The following is a 24,853-nucleotide window of genomic DNA, read 5'->3' on the forward strand; positions in this document are numbered from 1 at the left end:
GTAGTGTCAGTGACGACTCCACCCTCTTGACAAACAGTGTATGATCTGACTGGGCCTGTACATAACCAAACTTCCCAAGGGCTAGTCCGAATCTATCGAACCAAGCTCTAGGTGACTGCTTCAAACCATACAATGCCTTATTGAGCCAACAAACTTTCTTACCTGGCTCTGTATCATAGAATCCAGGAGGCAACTGCATGTAGACCTCTTCCTGCAAGTCCCCATTCAGGAAAGCATTCTTAACATCCATTTGGTACAAAGGCCAAGTGTAGCTTGCTGCAAGAGATAATAGAACCCGAATGGTGGTCATTTTGGCTACTGGGGCAAATGTCTCCAAGTAATCTATACCATAAGTTTGAGTGAACCCCTTTACAACTAGCCGAGCTTTGTACCTCTCAATGGAACCATCCGCATTATGCTTCACAGTAAATACCCACCTGCATCCAACTGGTTTCTTTCCTTTGGGCAAGTCAACTAGCTCCCAGGTATTATTTTTCAACAGGGCATCCATTTCAACTTGCATTGCACCTCTCCACTCCGGGACTGATAGGGATTCTTGCACTGTTCTCAGAATAGGGACATCAGCAACAGAGGTGAGATAGGACCTGTAGGAAGGAGATAGGCGATCATAGGACAAAAACTGGGAGATGCAGTGGGCTGTAGATGTGGTGCAATGCCGTTTTCCTTTACGGAGGGCAATGGGAAGGTCAAGGTCATCTGCAGAGGGTGAGGTAGCAACAATGGAAGGAGTCTCTGTGGGCCCTGGGACTGTAATATCTAGACTTGGAGCCGCATAAGAGATTATAGCTGGCTGGGACTGCTGATGACCAGGATCAATCTGCCTGCATCGCCTATGATAGACTCTCAACTCCCGATCCCTTTGACCACCCTCACTACTACAACCCTCATCACTACAGCCCTCATCATCAACTGGAATAGGTAGAGGAACAGCCCCAAAGGTATTAACCCTGTCCTCACTGCACTCCTCCTCCCCCTGAAGAAAAAGACCCAAATCTCCACGCTCATTACTCTCCCCCTGAGGAGAGACCCGAGAATAGTAGGGCGTCTCCTCAAAGAAAGTGACATCCATGGATACAAACTTCTTCCCTGAGACAGGATCATAACAACAATAACCCTTTTGAGTTTGTGCATAACCAAGAAAGATGCATTTGGAGGCCTTGGGTTGAAACTTGGAGTGATTGGGACCAAGAAGCTGAACAAAACAGGTACAACCAAATGTCTTGAGGGGAATAGTGAACAACTCCTCATTGGAGTATAGAAGGGAAAAAGGAGGTTTCATATCAAGAATCCGAGAAGGAATCCGATTAATAAAATATACCGCCGTAAGGATACCATCACCCCAGAAGCGAATAGGGACGTTGGAGGTAAACATAATGCTTCTAGCCACCTCCAAGATGTGCCTATTCTTCCTCTCTGCAACCCCATTCTGCTGAGGTGTATGAGGACACGCGCTCTGGTGGATAACCCCATGATTAAGGAGGTACGATGCCAATGGCTTAGCAAAGTATTCCTTTGCATTATCAGATCTAAGCACTTTTATCATGTCATCAAATTGTGTTAGGATCATTTGGTGGAAGTTTTGGGTCAGGACAGGCACCTCATCTCGTGATCGCATACGATAAACCCATGAAAAACGGGTGTGGTCATCAACAAATAGCAAAAAATACCTGTACCCCCCTATAGAAGGAATGTGATATGGCCCCCAAACATCAGTATGCACAATATCAAAAGAACTATTACTCTTTTTATTACTCAATGAATAAGAGTTTCTACAATGTTTAGCCAACTCACAATCACACTTCAACTGAGATGACTCAACAGACTCAAACAAAGTAGGAAACAGACTCTTCAAGGACCGAAAAGATAAATGACCCAATCGGTTATGCCACAACATAACCGGACTCGCAACTTGAGAAACAAGTAACTTCTTATCCACTGACTCTTCCCGACGAGAACTCTCCCCGAGCAGATAGATCCCATTCGTCTCACAGCCAGTCCCAATCACCTTCTTCGTCTCCATGTCCTGAAAAACACATCGGTCAGGAAGGAAAGTTACTGAGCAGTTCAAATGTTTGGTAATGCTACTAACGGAAAGGAGGTTAGTATCCAGTTTAGGAACATGCAAGACAGAGGACAAGGATATAGTATCTGACAGTTTGATGTCACCCTTGCCAGAAATAGGGACAAGAGAGCCATTAGCTATAGATACTTTATCCCTACCATAAGATAAGTGATAAGTAGTAAACAAAGAGGGCAAGCTGGTCATATGGTCAGATGCACCTGAATCTATTACCCAACACGGTTTAGTAGTACCTGGAGCGGAGGCATGGTAGGCTGAGGCTCGAGTACCTGAGTGTGCAAAGGCCGATGTAGCCGGAGCTTATGATGATTGCGGTAACTGAGCTGAACTGCCAACTTCCTTCTCCAATTGTATTAGAGCTGCCCGAACTGCAACTAAGGTCTCTAATGGTGTGCCTCTCGTGCCAGATGAGGATGCTGAATCAGTAGTCGTAGCCACATGAGCATTACTCCTTTTATTTCTCAACTTTGCCGGGACCAATTGTGGATGCAGCTTCCAACATGTTTCTTTTGTGTGTTTAGGTTTCTTGCAATGCTCACACACCACATCCCTTTTATCTTCCTTCTTTCTGTCCCTCTCTGAATCACCCTCTGTTTTGGGTTTGACAGCTACCAAGGCAGGTGTAAGTGGCTGAGGTTGCATCATGACTTTCCTCCTGGTCTCTTCACTGTGCACTAAGGAGTATGCCTGAGAGAGGGTCACACTATCTCTGATCAAGATCTACTGCCTCACAATATCATATTTTGAATTTAGTCCTGCCAGAAACTCAAACACTCTGTTTGTCTCAATGTGCTTTCTATGTATCTGAGCATCTTTGGGACTCTCCCACTCAAGAGTCTCTAAGTGATCAATCTCATGCCACAGGGACTGATAGTTAGAGAAATAGACCGTCACCGGTTTCTCTCCTTGTTTAAGGGCATCCACCTCACATTTCAACTCATATGCTCTGGCAACATTAAGGGGTTGGGAGTAAGTCTCTTTCATCGCATTCCATATCTCCTTGGCTGTCTTTGCCCATAAGTAATTTCGGCTGATATGGGGCTGCATTGAATTACAGAGCCATGTCATAACCAAGTAGTTTTCTTGGACCCACTTGGTATACATAGGGTCTCCCTTGGAAGGTTCTGCTACATCTCCCAAGAGATACCCTACTTTGCCCCTTCCCCCAATAGCATCATGGCTGATTGGGCCCATTCCAAGTAGTTTGATCCATCAAACTTAACGGTTGTAATCTGAAAACCTGTCTCAGAACCACCACCATAACTGTTGTTCCCAAAACTGCCTTCTGCCTGATTCCTAAACTCCATTTCAGTCAAGAACCAGAAGTATCAAAGATTATGGTTACTACAGTCAAAACCAGCACTAGAACTCCTAACAATAGTCACAAAATCAGTAGAGAACCAATCTGTACTCACGATAGATGTGCATGAAATATATATAAGACTGATCTGAAATCAATAACCACATACAACAGCAACAGTCCGAACTGTTTTCACCCCTTCGAAAGTGTTCGAAACCCCAAAGAAGACTGAGACACAGTTTGAAGAGCAATCTGATATGCTAAAGCCAATTCGAGGTTTTAACCAGTCCTAAAAGCCGTACGGATAAGGTTTGTATTAGGGTTAATATGAAACCCTAAAACTGATCAATGTTGAGGAGAATTCTAGGGTATGCCACAGGAATAAGATCACAAGTTTTGGCCTAATACTAGGGTTTGTCGTAGGGATAAGACAAAACCCTAGAGAAACCCTAGAGAATAGAGAGAGAAAACCCTAGAGTAGTTCGGCCACCCTTACTGGACAGGTCCAACCTATCTTTTCTGATGTTACTTCTCTCAGAAAGTAAAAACTTACAGTAGAATGCAGTTCGCTGCCTACCAAGGTTACCCGAACCCTAGCCTTCTCTGATTCTTCCTGATCACCAACTTGCTACAACTGTGACACTTCTTCAAACAGCTGCTAATCCTCTGGAGATCTCCAAGAACCAGTCAACGAACTCTGCTTTCTTAGCTTCCAGCCTTAGATGGTTCTCATGTGGTCGGCTGGACTAGACTCACATGAGAGAACTTAGCTCTGATACCAACTAGAAGTTCAGGACTGTTATCAGTCTTGAACCCTAATGAATCTCAGGATCGAAGATAAGAAGAAAGAAAGAGGAGAGAAGAGAAAGAGGGAGGAGAAGCAGTAGAACACAAGGGTTGAAAGGAGGAGCAGAAGCTTAATGTTTTGCCGCCGCCACTTTAATTAATATTTATAGGTTATGCTCATTACATGGAAAGGACAGATCTGCCCTTAGTCTTTACATAACAAATAGAGTAAAACAAAGACTGAAATAAATAACAACTGAAACAACTAAATGACCAATAGCTAACCCTAGGCAGACTAGAACATCTTCTACCCTACGAACACAGTGAGACCGTAGCTGTGGGGCCCACATCAGTGTTCTCTACATATTTCAGCATGGAATTTTTGAAAAATGGAAAATAATTCACTCCTTTCTTTCATTAAATAAATCCATGTCACTCTTGAACAATCATCAATAAAAGTGACAAAATACTTGTAACCATTATAAGACTATTTTGATCGGGCCCCAAACATTTGAATGAACCAAAGCAAAAGGACTCAACATACGACTTTCAACTCTAGGACTGAAGGAAACATGACGATGTTTCCCAAACTGACACGACTCACACTGTAACACTGACAAATGACTCAAAGACGGAACTAGTATCTTGAGTGCTTTGAGAGAAGGATGCACCAGTCGACAATGCCACTGTAGAGGAGTGAGTGAAGTCTGAAGTGCAACTAACGATCCACCACCGTCAAGATAATACAATCCACCAGCTTCATGCCCCCCACCAATCTTCCCCGTCCTGAGATCCTGAAAAACACAAGAGGAAAGGAAAAAAGTAACAGAACAGTTAAGAGTCTTGGTTAATTTAATAACAGACATAAGATTGAATGGAAACTTAGGGACATATAGAACAGATGATAAAGAAAGAGAAGCCATGTCAACATTGCCAACACCACAGATGGGAGAGGAGGAACCATTGGCAAGGGTAACAGTTTGAGATGTGGAAGTTTCAGAGAGAGAAGAGAACACACCTGGAGTCCCGGTTATGTGATCAGAGGCTCCAGATTCAATAATCCAATGAGAGGTTTTAGATGACAGGCAAGCTATACCTGAGTAGGCAAGAGTAGCAGTAGTGTGCTGTGAAGTGGACTGAAGGAACCGCTCATACTCATCATGCGGTGCACTCACCATCTCCCTTCCGAAAACAGATGTAGATGTGGAAGGAGTTAGGTCTGCCTATTGATTATCACTGACATCAACCCCACCAGCAACAACATGATTGGCCCATTTAGAGGGAGGGCGGCCATGAAGATCATAACAGAAATTTACGGAATGTCTTTCCCTGCCACAGTGGGTACACTTCCTTGTAGAGCTGCCTTTTTCTTTGCCACGGCCTCCCCCTGAGTCACGACCACCACCACGTCCAAATATGGAACCACCACGACCTCCTCGGGAGGCATGTCCTCCCCCTTTCGTACCACGTCCACCTCCTCTGGCTGTCACAAAAGCTGATCCATCAGACTGTGTGGGATTCTTTGTTTATCCCAAAGAAATCCTGCGAAGCCGAGCAAACACTTCCTCAAGTGTAGGAAGGGTAGAGCCTCCCAATATTTGGGCCCTAACTGGTTCATACTCTGATTTCAACCCCACTAAGAACCTTGTGACATCTAGTTGTTCCCTCTGTTGTTGCTGAACCTTAACATCTGGAGTGAGAGGATGATAGACATTGAGCTCATTTCTGAGATTCTTCATACTGGCATAGTACTCTTCTAGGGTTTTATTTCCTTGTTGCAGACCAAAGTACTCCTGATTGAGCTGATATACCCTTGTAGTATTATCTTGCCCAGAATACAGCTTCTTGGCATGTTCCCATATGTCCTTAGCTGTATCTAAGAACATGAAGTTGGCACTTATTTTGGGTTCCATACTGTTCCATAGCCATGTCATGATTTGAGCATCCTCCTGTTCCCAATCATCAAACCCTGGAGAGTCAGCCGGCGGTTTATCTTCTTTCACATGCTTCACTTTTCTCTTTGCCTTGAGAAAAACTTCCACCGACTTGGCCCATGGAACATAGTTCTCACCATTCAGTTTAATTGAGGTCATCTGTACACCTAGATAGTCAGAGGAAACCACCACACTAGGTTTCTGATCACTACAGCCATTTCCCATTGCTGCCATGATACTCTTTCAATGTTGCCTCTAATCTGAATTCCCAATCACCAACTAAGTGTTGCTGTCAAGAGTTTGATGTTCCAGAACCTACAGCAGTCCCTAAACACAATGATAGATACACACGCCTTTGTTCTTATCCACACCACTACTGATTTCATAAAAAAAAAAAACACAGACTACACTGACATTAATTCAGCACTTACTAACCACATGCAAGCTCTCTTACAACTACTCAACAGAGTTTGTGCATCACAAGCACCACCACACAGCCATAGCTGTCACACACAATACAGACCTGCTTTAACGCTTTTAAGAGGGCACCACAAGACCAACAAAAACTCAACTAGTACCATTGCATTACACCTTGCACCATTCGGCCACCTACAGTAACAGCCCTTACACCATTTGGTCACTGTAAACACAGCTTGTTCTTGGAATTTTTCCAAGAACCAGTGCAGCAACCAACCTAGTTCTCTAGGTTTTGATCAGTCCTCTCAAGTTCTTGAAGATTTTCAACCCAGAAATACCAACATCACACAGAGGAGAGATAACCAACCTTCGTTTGAGAGCTTCAGCCAACCATTCACTGCTGAAGTTGTTTTCTTAGGAAAGGAGGTTCTGTGCACCAGAAAAAAGAAGAGCTGTGATGTTTCAGGCCTGGGACGAACCACTTTTCTCTATTGACAGCCTAGAGAAGAAAAGGGAGAGAACTGAAGCACGAACTGAAGTTGTCACGAACTGAAACAGGTCACGAGCTGAAGTTGTCACGCTCTGATACCATGTTTCTACTGTTGCTACAGTAGTCCGAACCAGTAAGGAGAAGAAGAAAGAGAAGGAGAAGAAGAAGAAGAAGAGAAGAAGAAGATGAAAGAACTGTCGAACCTAATAGCTAAACCCTATCAGTCAACCTCTTAATAGTGATTAGGCTTCTAATTAAATGTATAAGGACTAAACTGCCCCTACTTAAGTATGGGACAGAGAACCTCTAATAAGACTGCCACATAAGCTCATAACTTAACCGAGGTGAGTTGACTAATCTACCCTTATTCGGCTAACTCTAACACATACAAATTGGAGAAATTCTTTTAAAAAGGATAAGTTTGAATGATAATAGAAAAAGATATTGTATACACGAGAGGATATAGATAGTTGTAAATACCCCAACCTCCAGCTGATCAACCAACCAAACAAATGAACAAATAAATAGCCAAAACAAAAAACTATCACTACAAAAACACCATGACAAAAAAAAAATGCTAAGCTTCTGGTGATAAAACTTAACTCTCTTGTCATCCATTAATCTGAACAGTCAAGGAGGATAAGTTTCCCTCATTAGAGTCATATTTCCATGCATAGAGATTTGTTAAAAACAGGTGACGAAGAATAATACAACATGAAGTACTATGAGATATTTTCATTCTATAATCATGACCACCAACAGTAACAGAAGAGAAAAAAAAAAAGCCTGGACCTTGAAAAAGCACTGAATCATGAACATGGGTTCCAACATCATGGAACCTAAAACAACAACCATGCTACTGGCTTTCCAACAATAGTTTCAATGTCAATTGAACCACAACAACCCCATCCAGATGGTGAGAGTGGCACCTTGTACCCAACCCCAAGTATATGATTCAACATGAATGTCACAAGATAGACTACAAAAACAACAGAAATAGAAGGCAGGGATAAAAGAAAAGGATAGCAGGAAGAAATAACATGTCTGTACAGTGTTGGAATCAGACAAACAATTTAGCACAGTGGTTTTCTATATTTAGCTAGGAAGAGGGTCAAAATAGGCCATCTTTCAATGATACAACAATATGTCTTAAGTCATTACCTGCAAAATTCGAAGCTTCATTTCTGGTGACATACATGCTATTCCTACATGACGCCGCTCTCTGCAAAGACTACAGAAGCTAAAAAAGCACTTAGGGCACTGAGCATGCTGGTCATCATCTTCTAAGCAGGCTGTTTCACATCTTGGGCAATAGGTTATATCAGACATCGAGTCAAGTGTTTTCTGTAACAGTAAGGACTCCCAACGGTCAAACTCTTCATCCCCAAGCAGCAGTTTCAACAGTCCAGGTGGGACTGGACCTCCACATTTTGCATCAAGGCAGAGCAACTTGTTTATGGTGCCTTCCTTTACATGCATGTTCAAATAAGTCTTCATGCATTTCCGGCAGAAGAAATGCTGGCATGGTAATTTGACAAACTCTATGCCTGAAAAGAGAACGATTACTTCAATACCACATCCAGTGATATGGGTAGAACAATTTTGTTGCCTTGCGCTCATACAGATACTAACTCTAGTGATTAGATCTATATATTAACAACTAGAAACAATCTAAGTAAAAGCAATCTATGGAAAAAATGAGATGTAAATCAGTCCTCAAAAATTAGGAGTAAATTTGAAAATTGGAGAGAAAAAGGAAGAAGAAAAGTAAGAGCAGCAGTACAAGAGAAGAAGATGGCGGAAAGAGGAGGAAGAAGAAGAAAGGTTCGAATTATTCTTCCCTTTCTTCTCTAATCCCTTTTATTAAGAATTAATGTGAAGTAATTACAAGTATGCCCTTAAGTGGGTAAACAGCTAGGTAGTAACATAAAGAGATCAAACAAAAAGAAATAACAGGCCCATTAACTAACAAGAGAAAAAAGAGATATTACAAGAGAAGATACTAGGACCCATTCGGCCCAGCCTCTTTACACTCCCCCTCAAGTTGAGCATAGATGTCAATCATGCCTAGCTTGCTTATATAGTGTCATTTTCCCTCTCGGAACTCCCTTGGTCAAGATATCAGCCAATTATTCGTCTGATGTGATGAATGGAAAACAAACTTCTCCTGAGGAAACTCTTTCCCTTATAAAATGTCTATCAACCTCAATGTGCTTAGTTCTATCATGTTGAACAGGATTATGTGCGATATTGACCAGAGCACAATTACCTGAGGTGGATCTCCTATCATCAATACATCTTGCCCAATCAGCATTAGTGAAAGCTTCCAGCTTCATGTGTCAATGTTTGGCAAATAGAATACCTTTCCCTGGAGTACCTTTCAAGTAACACAGAACCCTTTCTGCAGCAGCTAAATGAGTATCTCTGGGAGAATGCATAAATTGACTAATAACACTTACTTCATAGGAAATGTCTGGCCGAGTCATGCATAGATATAACAACTTAACAAGCAGTCTCTGAAACACCCCTTTATTAGATAAAAGGTCATCATCTGTGGCAGAAAACTTATGATTGGGATTAATAAGAGTGGAGATTGGTTTAGCTCAAAATTTACCAGTCTCAGCAAGGAGGTCAAGGACATATTTACGCTGAGAAATGAAGATACCATCCTTAGATCTAGCAACTTCAATGCCCAAAAAATACCGAAGATCTCCCAAATCTTTGATCTCAAATTCAGAGTTAAGAAATCTTTTTAGTTTACTGACCTCTTGAGTGTCATTACCCGTGAGCACAATATTATCAATATAAACTATCAAGAAGGTCACCAGAGAGCCATTTCTCTTCAAGAACAGGGTATGATCAGATTGAGTTTGTGTGTAACCAAAGGAGACAAGAGCAGCCCTGAACCTCTCAAACCAGGCCTGAGGAGATTGTTTGAGGCCATAAATAGATTTCTGCAATTTACACACCTTGCCTTGCATTTCCTTCCCATACACCCCTGGAGGCAAAGACATATAGACCTCTTCATGTAGGTCTCCATTCAAGAAGGCATTTTTAACATCAAACTGGTGTAGGGGCCAATCAAAAGTAGCGGCTAGAGATAACAAAACCCGGACTGAGGTCATCTTAGCTACAGGAGCAAATGTCTAAAGATAGTCAATACCATACATCTGAGTGTAGCCTTTAGCAACCAGCCTAGCCTTAAACCTCTCAATAGATCCATCAGAGTGATATTTAATGGTAAACACCCATTTACAACCCACTAGTTCCTTCCCTTCAGGAAAGTCAACAATATCCCAGGTATGGTTCTTATGCAAAGCATCCAAGGCAGGATGAGTTCATGAAAATTTTGCACAACAACTGGTACTTCATCCCTAGATTTCATGAGATAAATCCAAGTGTAATGAGAGTAGTCATCAATAAAAATGATAAAGTACCTGTAACCCCCCATAGTTGGCAAATGATATGGCCCCCACACGTCAGAGTGAACAATATGAAAAGGAGAAAGAGATCTTTTATTTCTTACTGAATAAGAATGTCTACAATGATTTAGTTCACACGACTCACAATGAAGACTCGATAAAGACACTCCCTTAAACATATCTGGAAACAAATGACTCAAAGCAAAAAAAGACAAATGACCAAACCGAAAGTGACATAACAAGACTTTGTCAATTGACTCTGACAAAACTGACTCTAAGGCAACTCCATGAGGTGGTCCAAAAGCTCTATCCGGTGTGTCCAGCAAGTATATTCCGTTTGCCTCATGGCCACTCCCAATCATCCTTTGAGATTGCAGGTCTTGAAAAACACAATGAGTGGGAAAAAAGTTATACTACAATTCATGGATTTAGTTAAGCTGCTAACAGATAAAAGGTTTGTATTAAGTTTAGGGACATTGAGGACAGAGGATAAATAAAGGGTGTCAGAGGTCTTTATATCCCCTTTACCAGAGATGGGAGCAAGAGACCCATCAGCAAGGGATATTTTCTCTTTACCAGAGAGAAGGTGGTATGAGCAGAAGAGATTAGACAAGCTGGTCATATGGTCTAATGCACTGGAATCAATAATCCAAGGGATTTTATGATTACCTTAAACTGAATCATGATTTGCAGAAGAACGAATATCTGAGTGAGCAAATGCAGATGAAGATGATGTGTTGCTGGAAGAGTGCGATGAAGAAACAGTAGCTTCCAAGTGATTTAACAACCTCCCATACTTTTCAAAATCCACCTTCATTGCTGCCAACTGCTCAATGCTTGATTTTTCTTCACTCTCCTTATTTCCTCGTTCAGGTACTGTAGCAACATCAGTTGTCTTAGGCTTTCCTACTTGACTGCCCTTCTTAGAGTTGTTGTTATTCTTAAACCTATCAGGAAGAAGCTCGGGATGAAGCTTCCAGCAAGTGTCCTTTGTATGCCTCGGTTTCTTGCAATATTCACATATCTGTTCCTTTTTCTCAGTAGGACCCGTTGGCTTTATTCCTGCATGTGCAAAGTATTTTGTAGGTGGACTCTGCAGCTGAACCTACCGCCTACCTCCTCACTGCTTATCATAGCATATGCCTGGGAAAGAGTAACCTCATCTTTGGCCAAGATATTTTTCCTAATGATGTCAAACACAGGGTTGAGTCCAGTGAGAAATTCAAACACCCTATTTCTCTCCACCAATTTCCTATACATTCAACATCATTCTTACTCTCCCATACAACTGTCTCCATAACATCAATTTCTTGCCATAGGGATTTCAATATAGAGTAGTAGATTGCTACACTCTTCTCCCCCTGTCTTAGGTTCTTCACGTCACTTTTCAACTTGTATACTCTAGCTACATTAAACTTCTGTGAATAGGTCTCAGTAACACTGTCCAATATCTCCTTAGCCGAAGACATCCAGAGATAATGCTGACTTATATGAAGTTGCATAGAGTTGACCAACCATCCAATGACAGTATAGTTCTCCTGCATCCATTTCTCAAATTCAAGGTCTGTCTCTTCGGGTTTCACTTTACTACCTGTGAGATACTCGAGTTTTCCTCTACTACAGACATAAATTCTTATAGACTGTGCCCAAGCAAGATAATTTGTCCCATCTAGCTTGATTGTGGTCACACCAGTCAAAACGGAATCTACTGAGCCAAGGCCGGAAACCGACACTTGCTTGAACTCACTTGCTTGAAGTCAAACTAGAACCCAGATGCTTGAAAACTAGGGTTTTACTCCACCCAATTGTTGGAGAGGAAGAGAGAAGATGCAGCCGCTCCTACCAGAGCTTCGCAATCTCTTCCAAATCTGAACCGCCCTCCTTTAGGAGTCAAAGGACACCTCCCAAGCACAGAGCGCCACACCCAAAGCTTCACCTTTACCTGTACCTTCGAAAATCTCTAGTCGGCTAGGGTTTTGGGCAGCAACAGAACAACATCACTTCTTGGCAATATCCAGCCAGATTTAAATTCTCCAAACCCTCTACCAACTAGGCCAGAGATCCTCTGAGCTATAGATAACCTACCTCTCCATGCACTCTCTTAATCTAAGGGTGTATGGGAAAAGAGGAAGAAGAAAAAAGGAAGAAAGAGGCCTGCTCTGATACCAAGATGTAAATCAGTCCTCAAAAATTAGGTGTAAATTTGAAAATTAGAGAGAAAAAGGAAGAAGAAAAGTAAGAGCAGCAGTACAAGAGAAGAAGATGGCGAAAAGAGGAAGAAGAAGAAAGGTTCGAATTATTCTTCCCTTTCTTCTCTAATCCCTTTTATTAAGAATTAATGTTAAAGTAATTACAAGTATGCCCTTAAGTGGGTGGCCAACTAGGTAGTAACATAAAGAGATCAAACAAAAAGAAATAACAGGCCCATTGGCTAACAAGAAAAAGAAAATATATTACAAGAGAAGATACTAGGGCCCATTCGGCCCAATCTCTTTACAAAATGTTCAAGTGAGATAAACAATGCAACATTTCCACAAAAAGTTTTCCTTGGTTATACTAATTTACATCTTACATGTTGAAAATTAATAACCACCCTTCATTTTTGTTAAAGTTCAAAAATATAAAGAAAAAATCTATTAAGTTCCTTGTTTTTTTTTTTTTTTGATCAATAACAGAAACTCATATTATTAAATAAAAGACAGGATTACATACAGCACTCCGGGAAGAGGTAAAATGACTTAACTCTTCCCAAGAAACCAAGAAAGAAATTAAAAAATAGCCCAAAACATTTGCTCCCTTCCCACCCCATGCTTTGCCAACGTATCTGCAAATTGGTTCTTTTTGAATGATTAACACTCTACTTTTATTAATGAAATTAAAAGGTACTACATTAAAAATCATACATCAGTTGTATCCCTGTGGATATGGTTACCCATATTTAACCATCCATTTGGAACCTTCATATAAATTGTTACAGAGCACCCCTCCCCCTTGGGGTTTATTCCCTGTATGCTTAGAAGCAGGTGAATGAGCTGTGGAGTCTTATACCACACTAAACACAGAGTAGAAATTTCCTAGTAGGAGCTCATTAAGGGCTGAACTGTACCAGAATGGCCATGGTAGTTAGAATATAATAGCAAATAATAAAGAAGAAAGACCCACATAGTCTAGGCTGAACAAAATCTTGCATAAAATAGAAATATTGTCAAATATAGCATAAGAAGGTGAAAAAAAAAACCCTTTATACAAACTTTTAGCTTGCCTCTACAAAGCTCTCAACCTAACAGAAAGAAGCAAATAAAAATAATAGCAGTAGAAGAAAAAAAGCCCACACAACACATTCAGACATTCAAGTCCCTTACAATACCAAGCCCCAATTGACAGAAATACATAATTTGATAGATATTATGCAGAACAAAAGGGATGGCAATGTATACCTTTACTAGTGGATTTTTTGGGTTGTCTTTGCCCATGAACACGAGCATCATGCCAAAGCACACAAGTCATGTTCTTGTGTTATAGTTCTATTTTTTTTTTTCTCTTAAGGCTCCTATTCTTGTGTTATTGTTCTATTTACTTTTCTTTAGGGTTATGCTCTCTTTGCCTTAACAGAAACAAAAGAGATTTCTACATGAAGGAACATATTTTCAAGGCTATGTTTTACACCAAATTAAGGTCAGGTAAAAGGAGCAAACTCAAAATAAGACATCTGGGTCTGGGTCTTAGATCCTTCTATCATCTCTATTTGAACAATGTTGGACATTTGGAACCTTGCTAGAAGATCCATATGCATGTCATCCTACCAACTGTTAACATGATTCAAAAATCAAGGATCCCAGACCACTTCATTAGCCACAACCTCATGGAAATCCTGCATTAGAACTCCCCAGTCAACAGCTATTTCATATAATGTTCAGAAGTCATCATGAAGAACCTACCCTCAGATTATCAGTACTCCCAAAACAATAGGAAATCATCAAACAAATGTAAAATGCTAATGAACACAAAGAACCCATCTCTAACACACAGAAATTGCAAGAAACAAGAGAGGGGATGGATCACTTACCTTCCATCTCAAATCCAATAGCCAAGACAATTGTGAAATGCCAAAGACTGAGAAGGTCTTCAGCTCTCTCCATCACTGGACACACAAAGGGGTGGGGACTCTTCCTTTGTGCAGGTCTCAGTAGAACGAGTGGAAGTGGAAGAGCTGGGACCTCTCACATATATGTATGGGGCAGATCCTCCCATCATAGGCTTCCTCTCCCATTGGAACAGGGACTCTTAGTCTCTCACTCAGAGTAGGTTAATCCAGACTTTTATCGAAGAAAAAAAAAACTGGTTTAGACCAAACTCTAACAACAAAAACCAACTTAAGATTTCTGCCCCTTATGTTTGGACTCCTCCAACAAATGAGTACATGATACAAGTCAAGCCGGGTTAAGTCAGATTGAGACCAACCCGACCTTCAACCCTACTTACTCAACACTAACACTAACCCTACCTAAAATCATTCAACCCTAACCCAATCCAACCCAACCTGAAGAGACTTCAGGTTGGGTTGGGCTCGAATTGGGCCCAACCAGGCCTTATTCCCATCTTATACAATCTCTCAAATTCATCAAATTCAGATCTAGACTCAATTTTCATGACATATATCAACCCTATTTTTTATTAGTTTTTGTTTGTTTGGTGTTTCTATTAGTTCTTTTAGTACAAAAGTGAGAAGATAAATGCTTCAAATGATTAGAGTCTATTATGAGTTATGACTCATGAAATATCCTCTATTGAAATTTGAAATTTTGAAAAAATAAAACAGAAAAGTATGGAAAGAAAATCACTAATAACAACTAATGAACTAAAAAGATCAAACAAATAATTTAAATATTTGATAAATCATATATCAGCACACACACACACACACACACAAAAGACATGTGTACACAATAGAGTCGGGTTCGGGTTGCTCGAGGGGTCAACCCTAACACAACCCAAATCTAACCTAGCCCAACTTGTAGCCCTAGCTATGATACCTGGATACCAATATAAGGGTTTCATATTGTGTCAGATACTTCAACTTTTAGTGTATGTTTCATATCTAACAACATGTCCAGCAATGCCCTTGCCATATCTGGCTAACATAGCCTTTAAGTAATAGGAATACGACGTTAGACAGTGTGTATGCCCTTAGCCCCAACTGATGTATTGTACATGACTTTATTATAAATAAGAGATCATTCATTTCATGTGTCATGGGTTTGTTCTGCTAAATTACCCCTTAGTTCATGTTAGTATTATGTATAAGGCTATATAGTTATTGTAACATGGACTTAAATGTTGATCTAAGGATGAAGAAATTGAAACAATAAAAATCAGATCTGCACACTGGGTACAAACAGTAGATTTCTTCAAAGATGTTTCAACAAATGACATAATAAGATAATGGAAGGAAGTAGCACAAATGGAAATTCATAAAGAAATTATCAAAATGGATTGGAAACCTCTAGAGCCAAATAAACTGAAGCTGAACTTTGATGGTAGCTCCTTTGGGAACCCAGAGAGGGCTGGAATAGGTGGAGTTTTCAGAAATCATCATGGAAAAATTATGGTGTTGTTCTCAAGACCAATTGGGTATGGAGACTTGGTTCAGGCAGAGATAATGGCACTCCTGCAAGGATTGAAATTAGTAGTGCAATTAGAAGCTAGAGAGTTGGAAGTGGAAGGGGACTCACTATTGGTCATCTCTTGGGATAAGCAAGTAAACTCAATACCATGGAAGTATAGATTCGCTTTCAGGGAGATTAACTTACTGGCTAGGAGCTTTAACTCTACTTTTGGGTGGACTAGAAGGACAACAAATGGATTGGCAAACACTCTAGCAAAGGGCAAAACTGTAGCTGGCTGTGCCAAAAAAGAGGGCTGATGATCCTTGTATTATGGGACCTTTCAATATTGTTATACTCTAGAAAGCACTTGTAATTTGTTACTAAATTATTAAATTTATAAAAATCCTCTTTTTCTAATAAAAAAATATGGACTTAAATGTTCACAACTAGTGGATGAACCTGGGGAGTTTATCCTAAGAAGGTTGTCATTCTCACACTTACCAAGTAGTGGAGCAGTGGGTCTCAGCTACTTGGATTTGTGACTTAAGGTGTGAAAATATGTGTTTGCAAGAAACATTGAACTAGACCAAACCCATTGTGTTCCTGGACTTTGTGATAAGTGGAACAACTGGGTGTTGCATTTAATCCCTAGACTTGATATTAGTATTAGGCTTAGTACCGAGTGTTTATCTTTGATATGCGAACCAATGAGATCCTTTTCAGGTCAAATACCAGGGTATGTTGGGGTATTCAAGAATGGCATGTCAACTAATGATCAATGTGATTTGCTACTAAGACATAGAGAATGCTCTGTACAGCTTCCCATGATGGATACCTAAACCTGTCGGCAGTAAGATTACATGAATAATCCATGAAGATCTGTTAGAGGTGGAGGTTGGACACCATGTCATAAAGACTGAGAGGGAAAAGTCCTTCCTCACATGTAGTATTGAGTGTTACTAGTAGAGAAATTAATTGCAAGTGATTTGTTGGGCTAATTTAACCTGATAATTACAGGGGCTGAACCAATTAGACATGCAGATTTAGGCCTTTAGGATGGTAACGTCCCAAGTGTATATAAGTGTTTAGACATTTATTGGGCTGATTCACTAAAGCCCATAATAGAAATGGGCGAATTGGCAACATGGACTAATTGATTTAAGTAGCTGGCCCCACTAGCTTAAGTGTTAAGTAAGTAGAGTTAAGAGTTGGTTCACTCATTAGTAGTAGGTCCCACACCATACAAACCGGTGTTTCCCATTATTAAATGGATTTTCAAGATTTAATGGACACTATAAGATGGTTAGAAGTCTTTCTAAAGAGACCTAGTTAAACAACCAACGAGAAAGTCAAAGTTCGTTACAAAATTTGACTAGGATACTTAACTAGAAAGGCCTAGTATTTGGGCTGAATTAGATGAGCAAGATTCTCTCCAAGATTATTCTAATTATTTTAGGAAACTGATTTGGATTAGGAGAGGACTCTTTTCGCCCTTCCCTTGTCTATAAAAGGATCAATGTGGGAAGATCGAACCATGCATTCTTTCTCCCGACATAGCTGAACCCAACCATCTATTGTGAGAGACATTAGGGTTTTGAATCCCATTCGACCAGATCTTGCGAACATCCATTAGAGAGTGATTCCAGAACCATTTTGAGTGAGAAAGACCACCCAAATCACGGTAATCATCTCATCTTTCTTGCCGGAATTCTTGGAGATCAATTGAAGCTACAAATATCAAAGTTGCACCATCTTCAACTCATTGTAGTCTTTCTTGGGAGCATCAAAGCTTGGGTGTGGACTACCACTTTGATCTTTGCACTTGTGGACATCAAAGATCGGGTATTTCTTTCATCTAAAGATTTGATCTTGCAATGGTCCAATAGATCCAAACGATTCAAGAGAGAAAACTGTTCTCTCATGTTATGCAATTTCAGAATTAGGGTTGATTAGAAGTTTTGAATTTTACCTTCTCTAATTACTGGGATTTTGCATTCTATAAAAACTAGATGATCATCTCATAGGATATAATCTCTTTTCCACATATACTTGGGCTGGCTAGGATATGGACTTATGGGTCCACATATCCTCCAAAACTTTTTAATGTGTCCTAAGCAGCGCTTGTATCAAAATGCTAGTTAACTAATTGATATTTCTGAGTCTAAGCACAAGGCTTGGATAAGTCTCTAACTTTAGAACAGTCTATAAGATTCAACATCCTCTACATGTTGATTATCCCTAACATAGCTTGACCATGCAAATGGACCTTTGCTAGTGTCTATTACCATAATCTTAATTTTTACCTTCATGATTGACTTAAATGTTGAAAATGCACTAGACATGAAATAACTGTTTCTAGTATTTCTATCTGCAAGACGGTTCTTATTCTTGTTGTAGTTACCTCTAATCAGATTGCAAGCAAGCTTTAAGTGCATTAATTACCAGGAAATCTGTTTCTTACATGAATTTCACAAAGAACGAGTTTCAGGTATTTCTTTCTTTACATAGGACCTTTGACCTTTGTGGCAGGCACAAAACCCTAGAAATCCCGAGGAGAGAAGTTTATTCCCTGTAGATTAGACTTCAGAGTGACAGTTTCTATAATGATGGTTTCACAGATATTTGGGGAGAGGGAGAGAGAGAGAGAGAGAGATAAGGGCAAATGGTGTTGCTGCTTCCAAAGGGAGGAATTTACCCCCAAACATGATAAGAGTTGCAGACAACTAAACTTTACGTCTTATTCATTGATTCACTGACTTCAAAACAAAAAGAACATAACTATTTATAGAAAGCCCAAGGCCCTAATCCTAGCTTGCTATTCAAGCAACCTAATAAGACAAGAAAATAACAAATAAATTAGAAAAGCACAAATATATCCCTAAGAATCTTCTGGAATATTCTTCTGATTTGGGCCTATAATATTGATCTCAACTCAACTATGGGTCTCTAAAGAGCCCATTGGCCTTAAGTGATGGGACTGGCCCAAAAAGAGATGGTAAGGCTTGCCTAGTAAAGCTAAGCTTTGGATTCTCTGGACTGTGCCTGCATCAACCATCATCATCATCATCATCCAAACCTTATCCGAACTATATAGGGTTGGCAACATGAATCCTGTTTTGCCATTCTATTCTGTTTAATGCCATATGCATTGTTAAATTATGGGCACTTAAATCATTTCTAATTACCTTAACCCATCTCCTTTTTGGTCTACCCCTGGCCTTTCTAGCCCCTTGCCTGCATCAACCTTTCTCCCTAAACAAACTTGTGTATTTTTTTTTTTTTGCCAACAAACTTGTGTATTTAAGTTCATAATTTCTGACTCTCGTCCCCCTCTCTGGTAAATATGAATAGAAAAATAACCTTTGCATACCAATACCAATAAATGCCATTTCCGACATTCGAAAACATAAAAATAACAGTGTAAAAGACATCATTAAGTATGGGTAACAAGCAACAATTTTGATGCACGTTTTGTGTATCCCCATGTACAGAACCTTGGTTAACATGGCTTCTCTTTGTAATTAGATCTCTTTTTGTTAATGAATCTCTTACTTTCTCAAAAAAAGGGAAAAAAAGGCATGGGTAATAAGCAACTCCAACAATGTGCTGCACTCAATCAGATACAGGAAGAGTTAGAGTAACTCCAACTTGGTAGACAACTTATGCTTACAGAAACTTCTACAAATTCTTTGACATGGACCCTGGCATTTTTTTGAGGGCATTCTCCAGAATTAAAATGATGACACTAGAGGATGTGAATCCATGTAGCAGAAAATAACTTCACAACATTTGAGAAGATGCAAGTCTAGACAAAATGGGACAACCAAACAGGATCTGATAAACCATCCCAAAGTGTAGGGATATAAGATTCCAGTGAAGACACTCATGACATACAAACATTTATTGTGCTGAGTTGTATATTAACAAAGCGATTCCATTAAAGTAAAAGAAGTTTAAGCGGGGATCTGAGGAACAGTAGTATCTGTTGAGGCCATATCAAACCGTATAGACCCATGACTAGTTTTTTTTTTTTATTATTATTAGTAAAATTCCTTTCTTAAGGAACTGAAAAATCCCAGAATACATCTAACAGGCCCCAAAGGAATAAGAGGTCAAGTACAAAGTTGAATCTAAACAAAAAGAAAGACTAACAAGTTACAAATTACAGCCTGGCCATGGACAAGACCATTCTAGACGATCCTTTGACACTACCACCCTAGCCAATGTGTCAGCCATCAAATTGGCACTTCTAGGTATCCAGTTGAATGAGGTGCTCAAGGGATCCCCCTAGGGAGAGTGCTTGTCTTGCTAAAGGCCTCATCCTCCATGGAATTTCTTCTCTATTCTTCAGTCAAGAGATAGCTGTTTGGTAATCTCCCTCAACGTCCACTACTCTCGCCCCTTTACTCTTTGCAATTTTAACCTTTAAATGGCTGGAAACAGTTCATCCCTGAGAGAGATTTCATGTCCAATTGGACCCAAGAAACTAAGAAGAATATTAACAGTTTCATCTCTCACTACACCCCTGACTCCCGATTCCCCTGGATTTCCCAAACAACAGCTATCAAAGTTAAATTTAATCCTTCCAGCTGTTGATGGGGACCACTCAACTAGCCTTGGTAGTCTTGTGCTTTGAAAGCCACCAACTACCCGCCATTCTCTTAATAATCCATTCACTGAAACATCTCTGAACATCACAAACTGATGTACAGTGAGCTACCCTTATCATTAGAAGCTCGCACACCTCCTCAGTTGTCTTGTAAGTTTCTTCAAAAGTTCCTGCATTCCTCTCCCCAGTTCCCAAAGTACAGCTCCTCTTACACACTGCCATAAAATCTTTTGCCTTCTAGTGTTGATGATTATCATGTTTGGGCCTACATCAACATCTTTCTGATAATGATATAGAGGTGTATCAATAAACAGATCATAAAAAAACCATGATTTTTTTTATAGTGAGAAAAATTAGTTAAAAAGAAAAAAGATTACAATCAGGTAAAGAGAATTCACCACAAACATTACATAAAGAGAAATCCAAACACTAATGCAAAATTTTCATTTAAAAGAGATTTCATTAATGGTTTTCTGACTATACTTTACTCCACTGCTTTGAAATGTGAAGGAATGACATCCAATGGAATTTCAAAGACATGCTTGTACATCATGCCTAGTATATGTGCTACTTTATTTTTGTGCCCACTTTGCATGTAAGCCTTGTAAGTTATTAAGAATATTTTCTTCGAAGGGTCAAGGTTAAACCTGGTCATCTCTTCTAAGACATTTTCCATTTATTCTAAGGGATGCAGTGAAAAATACATGGTCATCTTAGAATGGTACAAGGACGGACATTAGAATAATGAAGATGAATTTATAGAAAGTTGATTCTACTGAAGTTTCTATACTCTGGCATGAACTAAAAGGTGCATAATAATTTCCTTCTGAAAAATATGATAAATATGTGCAAGTATACTATAAGATGTAACTTTAACAGTATAAATCTTACAGTGGAAAGTGGAAGGTACCTGCAAATTCACTAAAACAGATGCAGCATTCATGTAAATCTTGAAGAAAACTCGCATGGCATTTTTCAGCATTATAACTCATAATTGAAGGAATAACAACATCTGGTGATATAATTCCTGAAATTGCATGCCTGTCTCCGGTATCTTGCATGTCATAGGCACCAAGGACTATTTCTTTATCAAACCCTAAATAAGAAAGAGAAGAGCTGCGCAGCCATTCCACCCATGGGTATATAACCTCCTGCTTTGGTTGTTCCATCCATATTGAATCTAGCATGCTACAAAGACTAGCTACCTTTGCAGAATCCAACCACTGTATTGAGATGGTAAAATAAGGAGAGGTATGGCTCGGGTATGATTTGGGTAATAAACATGTCAAAACAATTGGTGGGAGATGTTGGACTTTGAATGTGTATGAAAACTCATCTGAAGCACTGCTTGCAGTAATGGGGTCACCACCTTTTCCTCCAAATTTCAACTTTTCATTGGAGCAATTAAGCTTTGCAAATACAGTGAGTTCATGAGGAGATTCAATATGTATATGGATCTGCAAAACAACAGACGTGTGTCGGACTATTTTCTTCTTTATAGCTGTAGACAAGATAGAGAGTTAAGCAATTATCGCAAAACCTGAAAAGAACGTAAGCCCTCCTTCCTGTTAAGGATGAAAACATTCTCCCCATATATGGCCTCCATTGCCAATAACTGCAAAGCGCAACTTGGATATGAGAAAAAAGCAATAATAGTTCATATTGCCAAATCATGTTAGCTGTAGCTTACATATGTACTGATAGAAGGTTCGGTGCCATTCTTTATAACCTTTCCTCAAGACTGCTTTATGGATCTCTACTTAGTGAGATTGGATCTCCCTCACCTAAAGATCATATATCCTCTCCTGATGAAGGTGTTTCATTAACTAGATAAAATACTTAGCTGTAGCTTATGTATGTCCTGATAGAAGGTTTGGTGACATTCTTTATAATCTTTTCTCAAGACAGCTTTATGGATCTCTACTTAGATTAGATCTCCCTCACCTAAAGATCATATATCCTCTCCTAGGATGAAGGTGTTTCATTAACTAGATAAAATGCTAAGCTACAATCTTCTTTTTGCATTAGTTCTAGATGGACCAACTAAACATTTTATGGCTGTATGTTGCTTGTTAAGGATATAATATTAATTGATGAACACCAAAGATGAGCTGAAGACCTGAATGTAAAGCTAAAACAATGGAGAAATGCATTAGAATAAAAGGTATCAGGATAATTCAAACTAAGACAGAATACATGCATGCAGTTTTAGTAAATATTAATAACTTGGTGCAAGTAAAGGGCTCTAAAGGAGCAATGGGGAGACCAAAGAACACAGCCTGAAGTGCTAAAAAATGATCTGAGGACTTACAATTTGACAGAAAACATGGCTCTTGATAGAGCACATTGGCAGGGCAAGATTAGTATAGCCAACCCAAATAGTTGGGACTTGAGGTTAGAGATGAGTTGAATTTTCACAAGCGCTTAAATTCCAGTAATGGTAACAAAGTTGACCAACAGACAGGAAAATGCAATTTCTTCTATAAGAGCCATCTTAAATATGATTCTCCTTTTAAGGTACTTAAAGAAAAGGAACATTAGGATAAGAATGCAGATATGGTGGAGAAAATCAGTAGATTCATGATACAATGAACAATTACTTAAAAAGAGGGATGCGGCATAAGTCTCACGATATTAACATTACGATTATTGGTCATTGAACGTAAGTGGAATAATGTGGACAGTAATACTACTTTGTTTATTGAAAACCCTGACTTTGCAAACTCATCAGGAAGTCCTCTGTTCTTGACATCCTGTTTATTTTATGACTGACCCAATTCATTCTTTTAATTATTCCAGTTCAGAGTTAGGAATTGTTTATATTCTTTGTTTATAATCTGTTGATACTGAACTTATCTGATTATTAACACCATGGTACCTATAGATAAGGTTCAGGTCGTGAGAATTGATTTGAGCCCTCACAACTTAACAATGGATATGGCTTTTGATAGGGTGGAATGGAAATTATTAGTGCACCCGTGCCCATTTAGTTGGCTTAAGATCGTTGGTTAGCTGGTTCGCTATATTCAAGAGTACAGAAGTATATTCCTCCAACGAAAGGATGTATTAATCTTATAAGCTCCCCAACCCAAAAGTATGCTATCTGAATTTACTTAGCATTTAAGAGATAATCGAAATACCTCTTCCTCCTGCAACTGGTCATTGATTCTCAGCTGCTCATCTGATAATTCGGGCTCTTCAGTACTCAATTGGAGCTCTCCCAGTCGACTCTCAATACTGCTATCCTCCTTAAATAAATCACAATCCTCAATTGATTGATCATTCGAATTGCTCGTCAAAACAGACGCTTGTCCATCTTTCAATTTCTCTTCTTCTACCTCTTCCTCTTTTTGCTTGCTCGGAACAGAATTACCTTCTTCAGGGGCATCGATAGCCGGACTTTTGACGGTAATCCGATTACGATTAAGCCCATTAGAATACGGACAATTCAACTGTACTGTTGGGGCCTTTGCGGCAAAATCCGAAGTGGGTACAGCTGAGGAATCAGGGTTTTCTTTAGGAGAAACGAGGACAGATAAGTTTTCTGGATTGAGTCGTTGTGGGATATTTTGGTCACGATTGGGAGGTTTAACAATCCATTCCCGTTCAAGTTGGAAATCTTTTTCTTTTCTTCCTTTTCTCATGCCGGGATTGCAGAACCAGCAGCTTAGCTCAAGCGGTGGAGAGAGAAGACCAAAGAGAGTCCGAAGAGTAGACAGTTTGGACCGAACAGACAGAACAGTAACACAATAAGAGCAATTATGTCAGCATATATATAGTAGGTAACGTACTAACGTTTCCTAGTTTTTTTTTTTTTAAGTTATTAACGTTTCCTAATTAGTGGCGGCTTAATGTATGTATAGAATGAGATATCAAGAAATGTTTACAATGATGATAACATCGGTTCTGGTATTATCATCAATAAATATTTCTAATAAACGGCGGGGATGTGCTGTCGAACGTTCTGTGGTGGAGATATGAACATTTTAATTAATGAAAATTTATATCAATTAATAATTTTAGAAAATAATTTTAAAAAAATAATATTTATTAATAATAATTTTAAAATCTTAATACATTTTTATCTTTTTGATAAGTAATAAAATGATTTATTAAGAATGGTTAATATGAGACAATAAAAACTAGATAATAGAGATTCCACATAGAGGCGCTAGATGTTGCCTCAAA

At 39.4% G+C, this 24,853-nt stretch overlaps 1 protein-coding gene across 1 annotated transcript in view; it reads right to left on the reverse strand.

Moving 5' to 3' along the window:
* The window catches only part of NHL8 (NDR1/HIN1-like 8), a 35,806-nt gene extending 11,393 nt beyond the window's left edge, over positions 1 to 24,413 (reverse strand). The window contains exons 1-4 of the mRNA XM_088981023.1: positions 23,806 to 24,413; positions 22,206 to 22,280; positions 21,576 to 22,122; positions 8,190 to 8,575 (exon numbers count right to left, since the gene is read on the reverse strand). Coding sequence (XP_088837149.1) covers positions 8,190 to 8,575; positions 21,576 to 22,122; positions 22,206 to 22,280; positions 23,806 to 24,309 — 1,512 coding nt within the window. The 5' untranslated portion in view covers positions 24,310 to 24,413. The remainder of the gene's footprint in view (positions 1 to 8,189; positions 8,576 to 21,575; positions 22,123 to 22,205; positions 22,281 to 23,805) is intronic.
* Between the last annotated feature and the right edge of the window lie 440 nt (positions 24,414 to 24,853).

This window comes from Nelumbo lutea, chromosome 3 (assembly GCF_056320005.1).
Source record: "Nelumbo lutea isolate HS-2025 chromosome 3, American lotus-T2T, whole genome shotgun sequence".
Taxonomy (NCBI): domain Eukaryota; kingdom Viridiplantae; phylum Streptophyta; class Magnoliopsida; order Proteales; family Nelumbonaceae; genus Nelumbo; species Nelumbo lutea.